Raw genomic sequence first — 16583 nt, forward strand, 5'->3', positions numbered from 1 at the left:
CAATTAGGAATTGGAAACTGGGCCAGAGATTAAAGCTGGCCTATCGGTGTTTTGACACTAGGTGAATTTAAAACCACTAAATATTTAATCTCCAAGGAGATAATAGTACACTAAACACAGGTTCTGGCTGCCAGCTCCCTCAGTGTGAGTATCAAGTCAATGTTGGATGGCCTGTTAATCTGAGGGCTGTTTGCTTTCAGCATTAGCTGAGTAAAAGTGGTGTAGATAGATTCTGCCCCCAAGCAATGAGCCTGGATCAGAATCCGATGTTTTCACATAATGCTTTGTGTCAGGATTACCCTTGGCTAGGCTGATCCTGGTTCACATGTTAAAGAGGAGAATCATAGGAGCCGTGAATGGGCTGTGTGCGGGGTTAGAAGGTGAGGGTGTGATCCATCACAGTATGCAGCAGATTCGACATCATTATTCTGGAATGAAGCAAAAATACTTCGTGTCAGTATCCATTACTAACTGGGGAACTAGGCCTCTGACCTGTGAGCTGCAGGTGCAAATCCAGGCAGGGAAACTTTTGATATACCCTTAAAGCAAGGAACCTGAATTATTTCAGCAAATATCAAGTTATATAAGCCATAGCATGCTAAAAATACGCTTTTAAATTTGCCCTGGGTAAGCAACTTTACAAAGCAAATAAATTATGTAAAGAAACAAAATAGATGTTCAAAGATGACTTGTTCATAATGAGATGGTAATTTCACTTATTTGGGTCACACTAAGGGCTTTATACCGACAGCGAGTTATTTCCACTTCATATTAACTTCCACAGTACTGGACATCTGTAATAATGTATAATACAAGTTTGTAATTAGTAATATTTGGAATAATCATAAAACAATGTGTATCATAATAATCAACAACACCTGCTACACAGACTATATATATCAGGAACTGAAATACAAACCATACTGTTCATGATCCTTATAGTAGGCTGATATCCATATCTCTCTGCTTCCTATATTAAATCTTTTCTGCTCACATTACAGCACCCTTCAGCCCTTTACAGAGTGCACTAGAAAGGTTTATGATAATGAACATGATTGCTCAGGCTAATGATGGCATGCATTCTGGAACTCCCAATGGCCAATCAAGCTCAACTTGTCGCCATGGAGATGTCACACTTGTAACTGCCTGGATACAAGAGCTGTATGAATGGACATGAAGGGAGGGGGGGGTTCTGCTTTTAAGCAATGCACCTGCAGCTGCCGCTGCCTCCTCCCTTGTCTACTTATCCTGGTGATTTCACAGAAAAGAGACGCCTCTGTGTCCGCGTCTGAGGATCTGAGCAGGTCCTCTCGTTTCCTCACACTAGCGGCTTTGCTCTTTGTTTTCGCCTGCCAGACATCCTTGGCTGCTCGGCTCTGGCCCCTGAAGGGCTGTGTTGTCTGCAGGCTTTCATTCCGGCCTGGCACTTGACCAATTGCTTCTAGTCACGCCAACGCTACTAATCATTAGCGTGATTGGGAGAAAAAAAAAAAAATCTTCCCCCTCCTCCGTGCTGTCCTGAGAGTGTCAGTGGTTTAAAGAGTGCCAAAAACCCTCTTTGGATTGCAAGTGTCCTCAGGCAGCCTGGCCAATCATAAAGTGGATCTATGGAACAATGTCAAAACTACCCAACCCCTACGACACTGTAAGCTGAAGGACACCTAATATATCTAATTGGTGCTTTAAATAAATGTTTGTGCATTTGCAACTTGTGTTCTCCTAGGGAATGTTTTGCTAGATGACATATTTGCACATTTTATTGCAAATATTTACAGTTTATACTTTCATAAAACCCATCATTACTATTAATATTACTACAGCATATTTTTTCTAGAAGACTAGCTAAATGCAAACTGTTACAGGCAAGTGCCACGACATTAACCATACATACCTAACTGTTTTCTGCTCACAGTGTGGGAAAGTGTGACAACTACTGGAAAAAAAAAAGTTATAAAGGCAGTGGGACAGAAAACAAATGATTAATATATTCTTAATATTTGTCTTAAAATTATTCTTAGTATTTTTCTCAATTACCCTTTTTATTCTCTTTACAACATCCAAACATTACAATTACTCAAGACCTAATTAAATCTTGCTTTTGTAAATATTTTCTTTGGCTACCAGCTAAAACCACAACCATACAGTCTACATACAGAGGGGTCCGCTCACTGCATTACATTACATTATATTACATTATTCTCATTTAGCAGACATTGGAGCAGACACACTTTCATATGTTACAATGTTATCCATTTTATACAGCTGGATATTTACTGAGACAATTGCGGGTAAAGTACCTTACCCAGCAACAGTGCCCCAGTGGGGAACGGAACTGGCAACCTTTTGGTTATGGGCCCTGATCCTTACCACTACACTACACTGCTACCCATATATGCCATAAAAGTTTTATTAAATAGCATATTTATAGAGGAACCCTTCCAATATTACCGCCTATGTGCCAAAATGCATTGTTAGAATGTTGTCTGCAGTGCCTAGTCCCTACGGCGACAGTTCTCCCTTGTAGAAGCACATATTGACAATCTGGTGGACGTGTCCCCTGCTCAGGTACTACAGCAGCACTGACGTATCCCAGGTACCGCGCATGATGTCCCCTGCTCGGCTTCGCCGATGACCCGTCTGCTCTCCCTGTACCGCCATATGTCAAAAGGGAACTTGCTGTCTGCTGTTCGAGAGGCTTGCGATTACATTTGCATAATTTCAAAAGCACAGAAGTGAGTTCCATCTGCGACTAGTACTGTATGCTGCCTGTTGATTTGCCCGTGTGATTCTTCGAGACAGGGATGCACTTTGGCCGGCTTTGATGATAGAAGGGCCTTGATTCTTTTTCATTGTTCTTCTTTTTATGTAAATGATTAAACAGGGCAGCTGCGCATAAACCACACCTCAAAACAACGAGTGCACTATACCAAGCCCAGATTCCTTGTTATATAGTTACATTGTTATATTGTTATATAGAGTCATTGTTGTGCAGCTTAAGACAATTTGAGCTCTTCTATCAGTCACAGAAAAGAAATGTGACTTACGCTTTTACCTTAGCTTTCTAACTTACTCACAGAATGATCACAGTGTAATGTACCTTCTCAACTTAAGTTTGAAACTATACCAGAGGGTAATACATTAAATTACAAGTGATTTTGGGGAAATCATCCAAATGTATATTTAATCAGAGGACTTTTTAAGTAGAAATAGAACTCCTAGGCAACCACAGCAATTAAATTGTCAAAAAGTCAGTGATTTCTCTCTTCCAAAGCTAGCAGACGTGAGGTATTTACTGCTTGTATAATCACCAATTTGCATAACAGAAGACAAAATAACTGTCTAACAAACACACAAAAAAAAATCCCAAAGTGAAGCCTGACTCATTTTGTTAATAAGATAATTTATGTCCCTTCAGGACAAACTTTGAGTCACAAGGGTTTTGCGTGCCTTCCCTCGGTGCCCAATTTAGACCTCCACATAGGGAGATGACATCCCACGGGAGGGAGTAATCCAGTCTTAGTTTAACCAGTGCACTGTATTCTTCTCCTTGCACAGTGGCGCTGGAGAGACCTCTTTAGCCCCTACTTAGCAGAGCTTTTCCCATGAGCCAGTTCTATGCCTTGCCGTGCCATACTTTCCCTTATTTGAGCCGCACCATTTAAAAAATCCTCTTTCCCAACGGCCCCGATGGGCCTCGTAGGGGAAGAGGAAACAGGGGGAGCGATGCGGGAGGGGCAGATGGTAGGGGTCGGGGAACAAGGCCAAATGACGAATCGGAGAGCCTCCGCCCTCCTCTCTCCCCCCTGGCTCCTGGACGCCTCATCGGTGGTGACAGGGCTGGAGTGCACACCAAGTGCAGCGACTCCCCAGGGATCGGAGAAGCCGTGTCGTGTCTCGTCAGCGGATTCTGAACAAACAGATGCTGGCTGTCCGTACGACACCCGACCCCCTCCCACTAGTGGCTGATGACCTGCCACTGACACAGATGCACACTCAGAAGCATATACGCAGATACACAAGGCTACACCCTGATCAGCCTACTGGATCAGCCACTGATCAGACAGATGGATTTATAACCAGAGGGTCATGGTCTTGAATCCTGAGTTTGTTCCTGCTGTTTTAATCTTGAGTAAGGTGCATAGGTATATTCCTCCTGTAAATCTCCATCTGAACTAAAGAGATAATGCTGTGTGAGGTGAACGCTGGTCTGGGTAAGAGGGTCTGATAAGCAAATGCGCAGTTATCCCTTTAGAAGGCATCCCGATGACATCACTGCTGATGACATTACCAAACATCATTAAGACATCGATACAGAAGAACAGGGTCCCCTGGTGTGGCTGCTGCTGCTCTTGTGAACAGCCATTTTCCCAACCTTTACCCTGCCAGAGGTGCACATGAGTCAGAGAGCACTGAATCGCACTGTGCCATCGCCTCGCAGCGGGTCACGCTGTATGCGGTTTACGATTTGGTAGCGAACGTGTTGCAGAGTGCCAAATATTTAGGACAGTAGTACAGCAAAGACCATTCAATCATTCAATCCCAAAGCGAAGCTCAGCGGCAGTTTCACCATTCTACACGTCGCTCACTCTGGATTGGCCCCCGAGTTTAACCATTAACCACATTCAGATCCTTGATACGAAGCATGACTGTCTACTCCGAAACGGAGTTGAAATACCGCGTTCCTGTTGGTTTGATAACACTGTAATCGAGAATCGGTATTTGACTGAAGCCTGGATGTTTGCGGAAGGGCTTGTGTCTGCCATTCCGACTGATTATACATAATAGTCCATTTATAATTGTTTACATAGACTGCGAGTGCGAGAACAAGATGCCCTACCAAAGGAGAGTGCACGTGTCCTACTAAAATTGCATTAAATTTAGACTTCAAGGAAGGACATCTATAAAAGGAGTGAACACTGTCATTATTCAGCCTCTCAATGTGCTGTTAGATACTACTAAATTGTGGATGTAATCCACTCAGTACTGTTTCTGCAGTGGAGACTGCTTAAACAACGCTTCAGTTCCTCTTAATCTATCATCAGAAACTGTGTCCGACACGAGACACGTTACAATTTTCTGTCAGATCTACTAAATTTCCCATTTCCTTCCAAATAGTTTTTATGATGTGTGTATTCAAGAGAAAAAAACAGCCACAAAGCCACCGATGCACGGCGTTATTTTTGACGTCCAAGTTCCTGTCCCACATACCTTTCCGAATGAGGTCCTCGATGTCCTGGTCGAATCCCAGCCGATGGCATTTGCTCCACAGCCCCATGTTGGTGGAGTTATACCGCCTGCTGCACTCGTCCGCCGCACTCATGGCGAACAGCTGCCGCCGATTCCGCGCCAGCAGCAGCTTCTCCTCCCAGCGGTCCAGCCTCGACCTGCTCGCCCGCAGCGGGAGGCTGTTGTTGGGGATATAAATAAAGCCCGGGTCGTTCCTGCGGCTGGAGAAACTTCGGCACCGTTCCCTGTACCGTCGGGCGTCCGTCTCGTACCAGTGGTCGGAGCAGATAGCCACGGCCAGCATCCCAAGGGCGCAGAGTGAGAGAGAGAGGCCGGCGTACAGCAGCAGTCTCCCGGCAGCCATGCTAGCGTCTCAGACCCGCATCAGCACCTCAACTAGCGCGGACAGCTCCTCGGAAGTGCACCCGCGTGGAATTATGCACTTTACATCACCTTGCGGGACTGTATTTACCTTGCCGAGCCGGTAAACATTTAAGCGAAGTTAAACGTAGGTTGCGACCATAAATCCCGCGTTGGATGCTTGGAGTGAGGGTGTTGTAGCTTTGTACGTGTACGGTGTGTGTGCGTATGTGTGTGAGAGAGAGGGAGATAGGGAGAGAGAGAGAGCTGCAGCGGCTGTGCAAAGTGAAAAGATGCTTATCTCATTCCTCCCTCCACGGTCATCCGTTGCGTTTCCCTTGCAATTCGTCGGAACGTGCCGAGACAGGGGATGCTTGACTCAAAACGGCGTTCAAACTCTCTCGCTTGCACAAAACCTTAGATCCAAAACAAAGAAGGTAAATGCGTTAGTCATCAAATACGTCATTTTCCTTTCATTTATTTTTCTGCATGGAAGTTTACATGTGCAGGCTAATCACACACCTTTAGCTCATAAACGATTAGTGCAGGGATACGAATAGTGAAACAGGCAGCGGAAGTAATAATAGGCTAATAAGACATTTATTATTATTATTATTATTATTATTAGTTTTTTTATTATTTATTATTATAAGTTTTTGTTGCTGTTGTTGTTGTCTCTTGGTTTATTGGTTGGTTTACTGGTGGTAGTCTACTACGCAAAAATCGGTCATGCTTTGTTGTCTGTTGATACCGTCCCACCCCACCCCTCTCTATTTCCCACATCTGTCTGTTGTATACACCAGAGTGAATGCTTTCTAAACCATTTTAGTACAAGTATGAGCATAGGAACCACACGCAGACATTCTGTGCTGTACGCTATAAATAATACAATTACGAGGCAGCGCACACAGTCTGGGCTCTTGAAGAATGTTGTAAATATTGTACTGCCATCTCTGCAGATAGCATTTTATTTAAAGGTGATAGTAATACGTTTGGACTGTCAGTTTTAAGTTACTGAATTTATGAGTTCCAGAGGGCTAATTCTGCCTGTAATTTATTCCAAGATATAGTTAGGTTTGTTTTCATTAATATACGTTAGAACATGAATAAGGCCGGATATTTAAAATATGAACACACTCACCGACAGTAAAGAGCATTCCGTGGTGTAGTCTATTCCATAATGTGAAAGGCCTCAGAATTATAGAGACTTTTAAAAAGAACTTCAGCTTTCTGGAATCCGAGCTTCCGTTTTACGGGACATGTAGATTTTTAATTGTTATTTTAGGTCAATTTCGTATTTACTGTCTTCTCCCACAGTCTTTAGAGGAACGGAATTGAACATATCTTTTATGGTACAATTGTGTGAGGGTATAAAAAAACAGACGTCGGCTTCATACAAACGTTGTTGCGAAGAATGAGCCAGTCTTCAACAGTCACCGCAGAAACAGATGCCCTTTGGAGACGAGATGTTCCTCCTCTCCTTTGGCCAAGCTACAGACGGGAATGTTGGTGTGCACATCACTCCTCTTTGTCTCGAGAAAAAGAGCAAATTCGAGAAATACAGAAATGCCGTTGTCATGTGGCGTTCAACCTTGCAGTTATGATACACCGCTGTGTGCAGATTCCTCTCGGAAAGATACAGTGGTGATGTCATCCTGTCAACGTGAGAGTCATCTCTTATTAACACCTTCTTAAAGTCGTACCGCTGCCCACGGCTGGCAAAGACAAAAAAAACTCAAAAGACAGATTTTTTTTCCTTCGTTTTGTACCCTTACACTCACATGAGCTGAAAGACGTCCACGCCCATTTTCAACGCTGCATCTGTTCGGCGTTTGTCATTAATGCATCGGCGCGGAAGGCGGGGGAGGCTCGCTCTGTCGCTCTGAACCCTCGACGACACAAATGTCTTTATCTGTGACTGGAGCCGATAAATTATTTATCCACTTGCCAATGCCCAGCTGTGTCACAACAATGCAAATCCAAGATAGACAGCACCAGGAGGTACAGAGGGAAAGCCATTGCAATAATCTCATTTGTGATGTTTGCCATTACATTGATAGTAACATTAAACAGCATCCTATATGTTTTCTCCTGTTATAACTGTCTTGCTCTTAAATGCTGTTACAGAGTTTTGTACATATACATCAGAGAGAATGTCTTCTAAACCATGTTAGTACAAGTATGATCATATAAAGCACACAGACAAGGTGTGATATGTGTTATACATAACAGAATAACTAGGTGGTGCGCATAATGTGTGCTCTTGTTTTTTCTTGTTTCTTAATTGGTTAGCTGTAGACTATGGACTGTTCTTTTGAAAGTGGTTCTCTGTATACTGAAAATGTTTTTATTTTATTTTATATTAAAGCAGCTGTTTGTTATCAGGGTGAGCACACCACTAATACAGGATTGATACCTGTTATAATACAATTCTGAATATGACTGATGAGTGTCAATTTGATCAGGATCTTCTGACTGGCCTTGGGAATATGTATGACTTCTGTAACCAAGCATTCACCTCATCAGTGCCTCCAAGGGTGTTAGTGCTTGGCCCCCTATGTTTGCCTGTTTTAGCAATCCTTCTCTTATGGGAATGAGGGAGAGATCATTCTTGTCCTCTAAGGCCACAGGACCAGCTGGGTTTTGTATGTCAGATGAGGATTGTTCTGTGGATTGTGGGTTTTCATTGGGCAGGACTAATGAGTCAGGTGGAAGCCAGCAGCTAACTGAACGGTGGTTCTGAAACCTGGATACCACCTGTCAACGATATTCTCCCCCTCCCCCGCCTCTGGTCCTTTGAACTGGCTGCAATTCAGCAGCTTTTCCCAGGTTTCACTGAGCTGAACTGCAAACACTCCCAGCGGACAGGGAGGGAGGCTAACCTGATTCTGTAAAGACAGTGATCAGCTGAATGAGGTGCTTGAGTGCCCCGGCTGTAATGAAAGCCTGCAGACTCGGTTGGACCTCAGGGACCGGAGGCTGAGTGGCCTTTTCAGCATGGATGTGCATCTCTGACCCCCCCTGGACTCCCAGTCTGTGGACGCTGATTGTAGTTTAATAGACTGCAACAGGGGGCAGGATTCTGAAGAACACACAGAGTCATGTACCGTAACCCGATGCAGCATCTCACGAGAGGCCCAGTGAAAGAAATATAAACAGAAACACAACAAATGTAATTCAAGGAATCAAAATTTCTTTTCCCTTAGAATACTGGACATGCCTTCCTTATTTATACTCCTTCATAGTCCCGTTATAATTATTTTGAGAAAAACAATTTAAAATAAAATCAAACTATGCTGCTCTTTTTAGAGCTGTTGGTAATATATTCCAGGATTTTCCCTGTCGAATCATATTTTGTTTTAACTTTTAACAGGTGTAATTTATTGAAGTTCCAAACGGAGATTCAGGAGGACAATCTTCCCTTCCCTTTCTTCAAGACAATCCCTACACAATTAACAAACCCATCCCACCCACAATCCCGTGAAAGCTTTTCCTGTCCTTTGACCTAAAGGCATACTGTAAAGCATCACTACTGCCATTACAGCAGGCATTTTGATTTTAAGCTCTCATTACAATCACCTCAGAACTGGCACGTGGCTTTGAGAAATTAAATTAAAGAGAAATTAAAGAGTATATGAAAATGCTGCTGCATGAGACACACTTCCCTTGCAAAACACTAAATATCTGTGATTTAAGAGATACATGTTAATAATGGGTCCCGCTAAGATCCAATGTGTTTTACATGATCCCCCAGAAAAGCTGGTTACATACTCATACTGTCAGTCTAAATAAAATACAAACCCTCACTACTTGTTTACTGCTCATGATGATTGAGTCTGAAGTTGGGAAGTACAAGGGTGATGATTGCTTTCACAAAGTTAGATTGACAAGGATAAATATGGAACAAGTAGCATAACAACCAAATTATTATCCAATTATATTAATAAGAAAATTAAAATAATGGCCTGCACTGTAACTTAAATACATCTCAATACAAAATTTGGTGAAATGACACACTGATTTAGATTTGCAAGAGGAAACAAGGTGAGATTCCCAAGAGCAGATCAGCGCACAAAGGTTTCTTCGGTGTGAGACTGTGGTGTCACTGCCTTTCAACCTGTGGCTCTGAGGAGTGAAGAAAGAACCATCCCTCTTCATGTAACCCAGTGAAACGGAAGGTCTTGAAACATGAAAAGAGACCAGTGGAGGAGGTGACAGAACAGCGGATTGTTAAGGTTACCAAGAGTGGTAGACGAAACGTAGTAAAGGACAGTGTGTTTTTTTTTTTTCCTGTTGGCTGTTAGCCTCGTCTGACACTGTTGCTCGTTTAAATTGAATGGATAAACTGATTTTCTACTGTGCTGGAAATTGAACTTGATAAGAGTCTCTTAAATGCTTGTAATGTAAAGTAATGGTTGTGACACTCAGTGAGAGGTTAGACTGAGTCTCTAAGCTGTTTGGGGTATGTTATTTTTCTGTTGAGAGGACAGGGACCAACGGATAATCGGACCCACAACATGAAGAAAAGAAGTGCTTCTCTGCCTTATCACCGAATAGCTGTGAGTTTTGAAGAAGACATTAATAATACATAAACACAAACAGAAGCAGGCACAGCTGACACAACTATAAGTAATGATAGCACTGGCATTCTCTACCTCAGTACTCATTTGTTATTGAATATAAGTGTTTCTATATATGAAAAAAGATGCTCCAAATGATTTTCAGTGCTATTATATCTTTATAATATATACAAATTCTGGCTTTACATATCCCATCAATCCATCTATTTAAATAGGAAGAGAAGCAGACAGATAAAGATGTATCATGTTATATTCAGTGTGTATATAGTTGAAATACAGTGTGGGTCTTCTCTCTTTATCTCTGTCCATCCCTGTGCGATTGAAATGAAAAATAAATGCCCAGAAGCTCTGGTGTTATTTCAGGTTTCTGCATTCTCTAGAGCATTACAGTTACTTGAAACTTTCCATCAATGTTGAAAAGCACACACATTCAATATTTCTGCGTTGTTTTTTTTTTTCTCTTCCTTGAAACTGCTGATTTTTGAGAATTTTGGGGAGGCATTTTTTCCACTCAAAGTAGGTTTTTAATAGAGTAGACAGTCTGTGACTGATTGCTGCCTTCAATCATCAGTGGGCTTGTCATCTCTGAATTTACTCACTTACACAATACATTAACTTTCCTTTCACTGTTGAGGACATGAGTTATCTCTTTAAATTTTTTATCTCTTGACTTGTGTTAATGGATACATTCTGTGCTTGGAAAGAAAGGACGTGCGCGCAATACTAATACTGTTTACGGTCAGTCTTTCATTTTCTGCGCCCACACCGTCACCTAGTGGTTGACTGGACTGAGTGATGGAGAGATATAAAAACACTATGAAACATTCAGACAACGTAACATGTATCCAGTTATGATCATTAATATTGCACTTGATATGAAACCAGCTAGTGTAGTATTTCACATTGTGTGGGGTGCTTCCAGACAGCACTTTCTTATTGGGCATTGATCTCTTCTAACACAGGGTATATTGCCTCCTTTTCCTTGCTCTTCTTTGATTTTCACCAGGTTAAATCACCTGTAAAATCACCAGCAGGTTAAAACACCTGTATCACCTGTACCCAGTCACCTATAATGAGGTGATGCAGTGCTTCTACAGTGGTCAAAGTCAACAAGCTTATCAAGGTCAATCATGCATGATAAATCCAAGATTTAAATCAAATTTACCCCTTAAATATTTAATCAAAACCTCATTTCCATCCAGTTTATTTTTCAAAAAACATACATATACCCATATTGATATTTCTTATGATGCTCAATATGAAAATATATTAAATATGTATCCTGATAAATTAAGCATAACAATGCATTATTATAATAAAACCCAAACTTTAAGGAAAAGGAAAGGAAAAATATTAAAATGTGCAAAAAAAAAATGAAGAAGGAATGACCAGGTTAACTGCACAGGTAGAATACCTGCTCATAGAGTTGCTAACTTATAAAACCAGCCTGAAAAGAAGAGTCTTTACTTCCCTTGCAAAAGACTAACTATCTGACTACAGATTATGGAGGGTGTAGGGTGTGGCATTCCACAGATGGGGTCCTTGGCTGAAAAGCAGGCAGGTGGGGGGGGGGGGGGGGGGGGGGGCTGACCTGGAGATGCCAGTGTGTGGATGGAGAGGCTGGCTGAGGTAACAGGGTGCAACACCCTGAAAGCCATACAGGCATGTGAACAGCAGCACATGAAATAGTTTCAATATCCCAGCAAGAGGGAAGAGCTCACTCTGACGCTCTTGCAAAATTAAGTAGTGAAAATGATGATATCAATGCATGTTCCTGAGGGATTCATCTTGCAAAGAAAGGGAACCAATTAGGATTCGGCTTTAACAGAGTGGATATTTTGTGGAGTTTTGCCAGGAGCCAGGTTGATCTGCATAGGCAAACAGCTGTTCTGATCATGGTTTAGCTCTAGCTTCTTATTAATGGTAGTGAAAAGGACTCTTGGATTGCGATCTCCTTTCTCACTGACAGATGACTATTAATCAGATTTATCTGACTTCAGCAGCATTAGTTTAACTGAGTTGCTCTCGCTGTAGTACATATGACATATGATATATATATGGTCAGTGAGACCTGATTGTTTCCCTGGAATTCCAGCCAAGACCCTGTAAGAACCAGTTATCCAACTTGTTAGGTGCAGTTTCAGTACAGCAGACCATCCATCTGTCCTTATGCCAGCAGTAGTCCCTGAATTGGGAGGACACATTGGGTCATGGAAGAATAAAAATCCATCTAAATGATGCACTCGCCGGGCACAGAACTCGCTGAACCTGAGCCAGCCAAGACTGTCTCACATTCCCTCAAGCCGCATGTTGTTCTGAATGTAAGAATATGGGCCTCACAGTGACTCATGCTCAATGAGAGACGTTGTGTCATTGTCTTCCACTTGCCCACTCACATTCTTGTTTCCCTGACTTTGTCATTATCATCTGAACAGGGGTGGGTGTTAGATGCTTCCTCTCTGGTGGGAACGGCAGTTGGTTGGATTTATATAACTTCCTTTGGCATCTCTTCCCCTGGAGGAAGTGCTGGGGTAGACGCTGTACATCCGTCAGCAGAGGTGACAGCTGCTGCAACATTACCCTCATCCCACGGGTGCTGCAATTAACTCAGTATGCCTAAGTCTGTCTGTCTGTTCGCAGCAAAGAAACGCTATAGCGACGTTTCACCACTGGAGGGCGTGGGTGACTCAAAGGGATGAGAGGGTCTGCAATCTTCAGCTGCACTTCACTGTATGAGATGAGGTGAGTGGCCTACAGAGACTACACCAGTAGCCTTTGATACTGCTGAAAGTAGAGGTATGATGCCCAGCCTGAGGCTAATGGTACTCAATGCTAGTGGTTTAGCTCAAACCTCTATAAAATTGTCCATATATCAGAATTAAGGACAGCATTTTGTGATGGAATATATTTTTGATGAGAGACAATTGAGACTCTTCACAGAGCCATATTTAAATGGTCATAACAAATCAACTACTTAGCCCAGTTACACTTAATGAAACTGAATATCTCATCACTTGAAAGCGTGTGTCTCTGCACATATAAGAAGGTAAATGTTAGCTCACTGCCATGTCATTATAAAAGCATAATGAAAAAACAAGCCTGAAGTACACATCACCTCCAAAGCATCACTCGCTCGTTCTCACTATTTAATTCCAACTTCAAGATGTGCCTGATGGGAACTTTCAATAGTGTTCCTGTATTCTGCTGCCCCCTGCTGGATTGGAGTGTTACGTTTCTGTTCTTGACAGGAAGGTATGTTGGGGCAGTGTGCTCACAAGAAAATCCACTTTCTATCAGCCTACTATATGCCTTCCTATTGGCTGGGTTGGTGTGCATGGTGGTTTGTTAAAGGTTTTCCATTTTAACGAGCTATGAAACAAAAAGTTTAACACAGAATTGATCTAAATATGCATGAAAAACCTTCTTTTATAAATAGCTTTTTTCAGTGTCAGTGCCCAGCAGAAAATAAATGATCATCACAACACAATTGCTTAGAACATTCAATGTCTGAAAGAATCTTTTCAAAGCTAAGTCTCATGGGACCCTCACTCTGCAGATAAAAAGTATCCAGCAAAATCAATAACAGCCAAAGCTCTCTTGCACTAGTAACACTAAAGGCTTTAGATGATGTCACTGCACTTGAGGTAACTGCAATAAGCGCTGTGTTGGGAATACATGGCCAGCTTTTTCTCAGCTATAAACCAACAGTGCTTACTACCACTTAATACTTAATTGTAATGTTATTATCCATCACTGAATGCTTAATTCAGAAGGGAAATTATTAGATTTAGATCTAAGTTATTTTAGATGGAAATGACAAAACTGTCCAAATAAATAATGTTGTGGCACCGCTGGTTAAGGTGAATAAGTTTCCTGGACATTGTCTGTGTCAGCAGCTTACATACACTCTGTGTCACTTCCACTCTGCTACCACAGGAGATGATGCTGTCTCTGAATGGCAGGCTGCAGCGTCCTTACACCCTCTCAGTTTTTTTTCCTCAATTGCTGGAAGATGAGCTGTCAGCTTCTGGGCTTACTTCTGGCATAAAGAACCTCTTCATTCTTTCCTGTTATTTTTCAGAGTTTCAGGCTCACCCACCAGCGCTGTGAGAAAGGCACAGAAGCTGAGGACACAATGCCAATAAGAATGGAAATTAATGACTGGAAAGTACATGCAGCTCGACAAGAGAGAGCATGCCTTATTTATGCCAGTTCGTACTTTCAGAAATACAGGCTGCATATTTGCATGACCAATTAAGAGAAAATATATATGTATAAGGTACGATGAGAGATGTTGAAATAGGAGTTATATTGCAGTATAAGGGGGGGGGGGGGGGGGGGGGGTTGAAAGAAAGGCAGTATAGTGATAAGGAGTAGGTATAGTGAGAGAAATGAGAGATAGGAGATGCGGCAAGAGAGAACAGAAAGGGGGCGACAGAGAGCAGATACAGTGAGAGAGAAGTAATGGAGTGAGAGAGAGGAGGTATAACGAGAGAAGAGAGAGGAATTGAGAAAGAGGAGGTTTGGTGAGATTGGGAGTAATGGTGAGTTATTATGCTCTTTATTTCAACGAGTGCATATGAAATTTGTGTTAAGAGCCAAACAAATTTCCAAATAAAAGAAAACAAAAGGTTTACTTGATTTTAATATTTACAAGGTTTTCTTCATCATGGTTTCTTAAAATGTACTCAATGTTTCCCCCTTACACTGAACTATCTTTAACTTATATAACAAGACAAAATATAACAAACTGACAAGACTTAGCAACATTATAAACAAACAGCTATTTCTGGCATTGCCATCCCTTTTCACTGATCTTATTCTATCCGCTCAGTTGAATTATGTATTAGATGGTGGGTGTGTGCCCAGTGATGGACACCAATTGGCCCAGTCTGGGAGCCTGGCCATGCTGCTGCATGGATTATTTCCATGAGAGTTTGCAGGCTTGCAGTGGTGTACAGGAGTGAGATGTATGTCACATGAACACTATGCACCAGCTCACAAATTTTCATACAGCTGGAAAATGGAAAATATCAACAAGATGCCAAGGATGCCTTCTACCCTTCTGGCAAAGATTAGAAAGATGAAACTGTACAACAACATACGATAAAAACAAGTTATTTAAGTTATTTAAGAATCCACAAATAAATGAAAGACAATTAAGAGGGACCTGTAGAGCCCAAAATGAACAGGCAAGCCAGTGTCTGGTTGCTGTGCTTTGTGTTTTAAGCAGATCGCCATAATTTGGAACGGCAGCACAGGGCTTGCCTGCGCTGGAGGGCTTTGGCGTGCGAGGAAAAAAGGAGACAGAGATTGGGAAACACAGGAGAGGAAATGCTTAGGTTGATCCTAGCAGTTCTCGGGCTCTGCAGACAAGCCCGCAAACCCCTTAAGAGGGCTGAGCTGATCACATGGTCGCCTGCAGCTGTGCGATAGGGCCACAGACTCTGCCTCTGGTCTGCATTGGGCTGCCTGCTGGGCGGCTGTCCATGGTGCTGAACTGTCTGACTGTCACGGGGGTGCTGAAGAGACAGCTCCCACACCCACTGCTGCTGTCTCTCCTGGTACCACAATCACGCACTGATAAAAACACTGCCAATTGTATGCGCTTCCTCAGTTTTGCTCTTTTAAAAGTCTATTCTCACAGAAAAGTAAATTGAATGATAATACAGTAGGCTTCAACATTTAACAAGGAAAATCCTCCTGTTGATAGTACGTGTTAGTTTATGTTAATTACAAAAATAACATCCAAAGGCAACACTTTCCCACACCTCTTCAGCAATAGTCCGGTACAGGTTTTTGTCATTATTTAATTGGCATAGTGTACTGGCAGTGGTCCATGAGACTTTACGACTGGTCCATGACACTTCAGTGAACTACCACACAAGTTTCCAAAACTGGTTCAGAACTCTAGCTAACTGGACCATTAGCCAGTGTGACCTAGACCATGGACCACTGAATGGCGTTCTTAAAGTCAGTCTACATAAACAAATTATGGCTTCTATACAATTGCCAAGTGTCAGTAGAGGGAAAGAAGGGAAAAGGCATCTGAGAATAAATGTATTCATTACAGTTACTGGTTGAAATGATGAGAATCACGTATGAATATGTATATATATATATCAAAAATACTATATTTAAATGTTTGCATAACTAAGCAATTGCTTGCATCTTGTAAGAAGCAGCTCTGTCTTCTTCTTGCAGTTCCACCTGCCATCCATCTACACCCCAAGAGGATGTTCACAGGTTCACACTGAAGACCATGAGAGTGGATTTATTTTGCTAAATATCTGCAGTGTAGCCAATCTTAATGTATCCGTTAAAGGCAATACATGCCACAACACTTAGCTGCTAGCTACTGCCATCTAGTGGGCTGGTATAGAATGGGAGGCCATTGTGGGTATTCTGGGTAAGAAT

The 16583-nt window shown here is 42.2% G+C and overlaps 1 protein-coding gene across 1 annotated transcript in view; it reads right to left on the reverse strand.

Annotated features, from left to right (window-relative positions):
- LOC118770450 (transmembrane protein 178B-like) overlaps nucleotides 1-7177 on the reverse strand; it is a 59481-nt gene extending 52304 nt beyond the window's left edge. The window contains exons 1-2 of the mRNA XM_036518117.1: nucleotides 6728-7177; nucleotides 5209-6002 (exon numbers count right to left, since the gene is read on the reverse strand). Of these exons, the coding sequence (XP_036374010.1) occupies nucleotides 5209-5590 (382 nt within the window). The 5' untranslated portion in view covers nucleotides 5591-6002; nucleotides 6728-7177. The remainder of the gene's footprint in view (nucleotides 1-5208; nucleotides 6003-6727) is intronic.
- Nucleotides 7178-16583: the final 9406 nt, after the last annotated feature.

This window comes from Megalops cyprinoides, chromosome 23 (assembly GCF_013368585.1).
Source record: "Megalops cyprinoides isolate fMegCyp1 chromosome 23, fMegCyp1.pri, whole genome shotgun sequence".
Lineage (NCBI taxonomy): Eukaryota > Metazoa > Chordata > Actinopteri > Elopiformes > Megalopidae > Megalops > Megalops cyprinoides.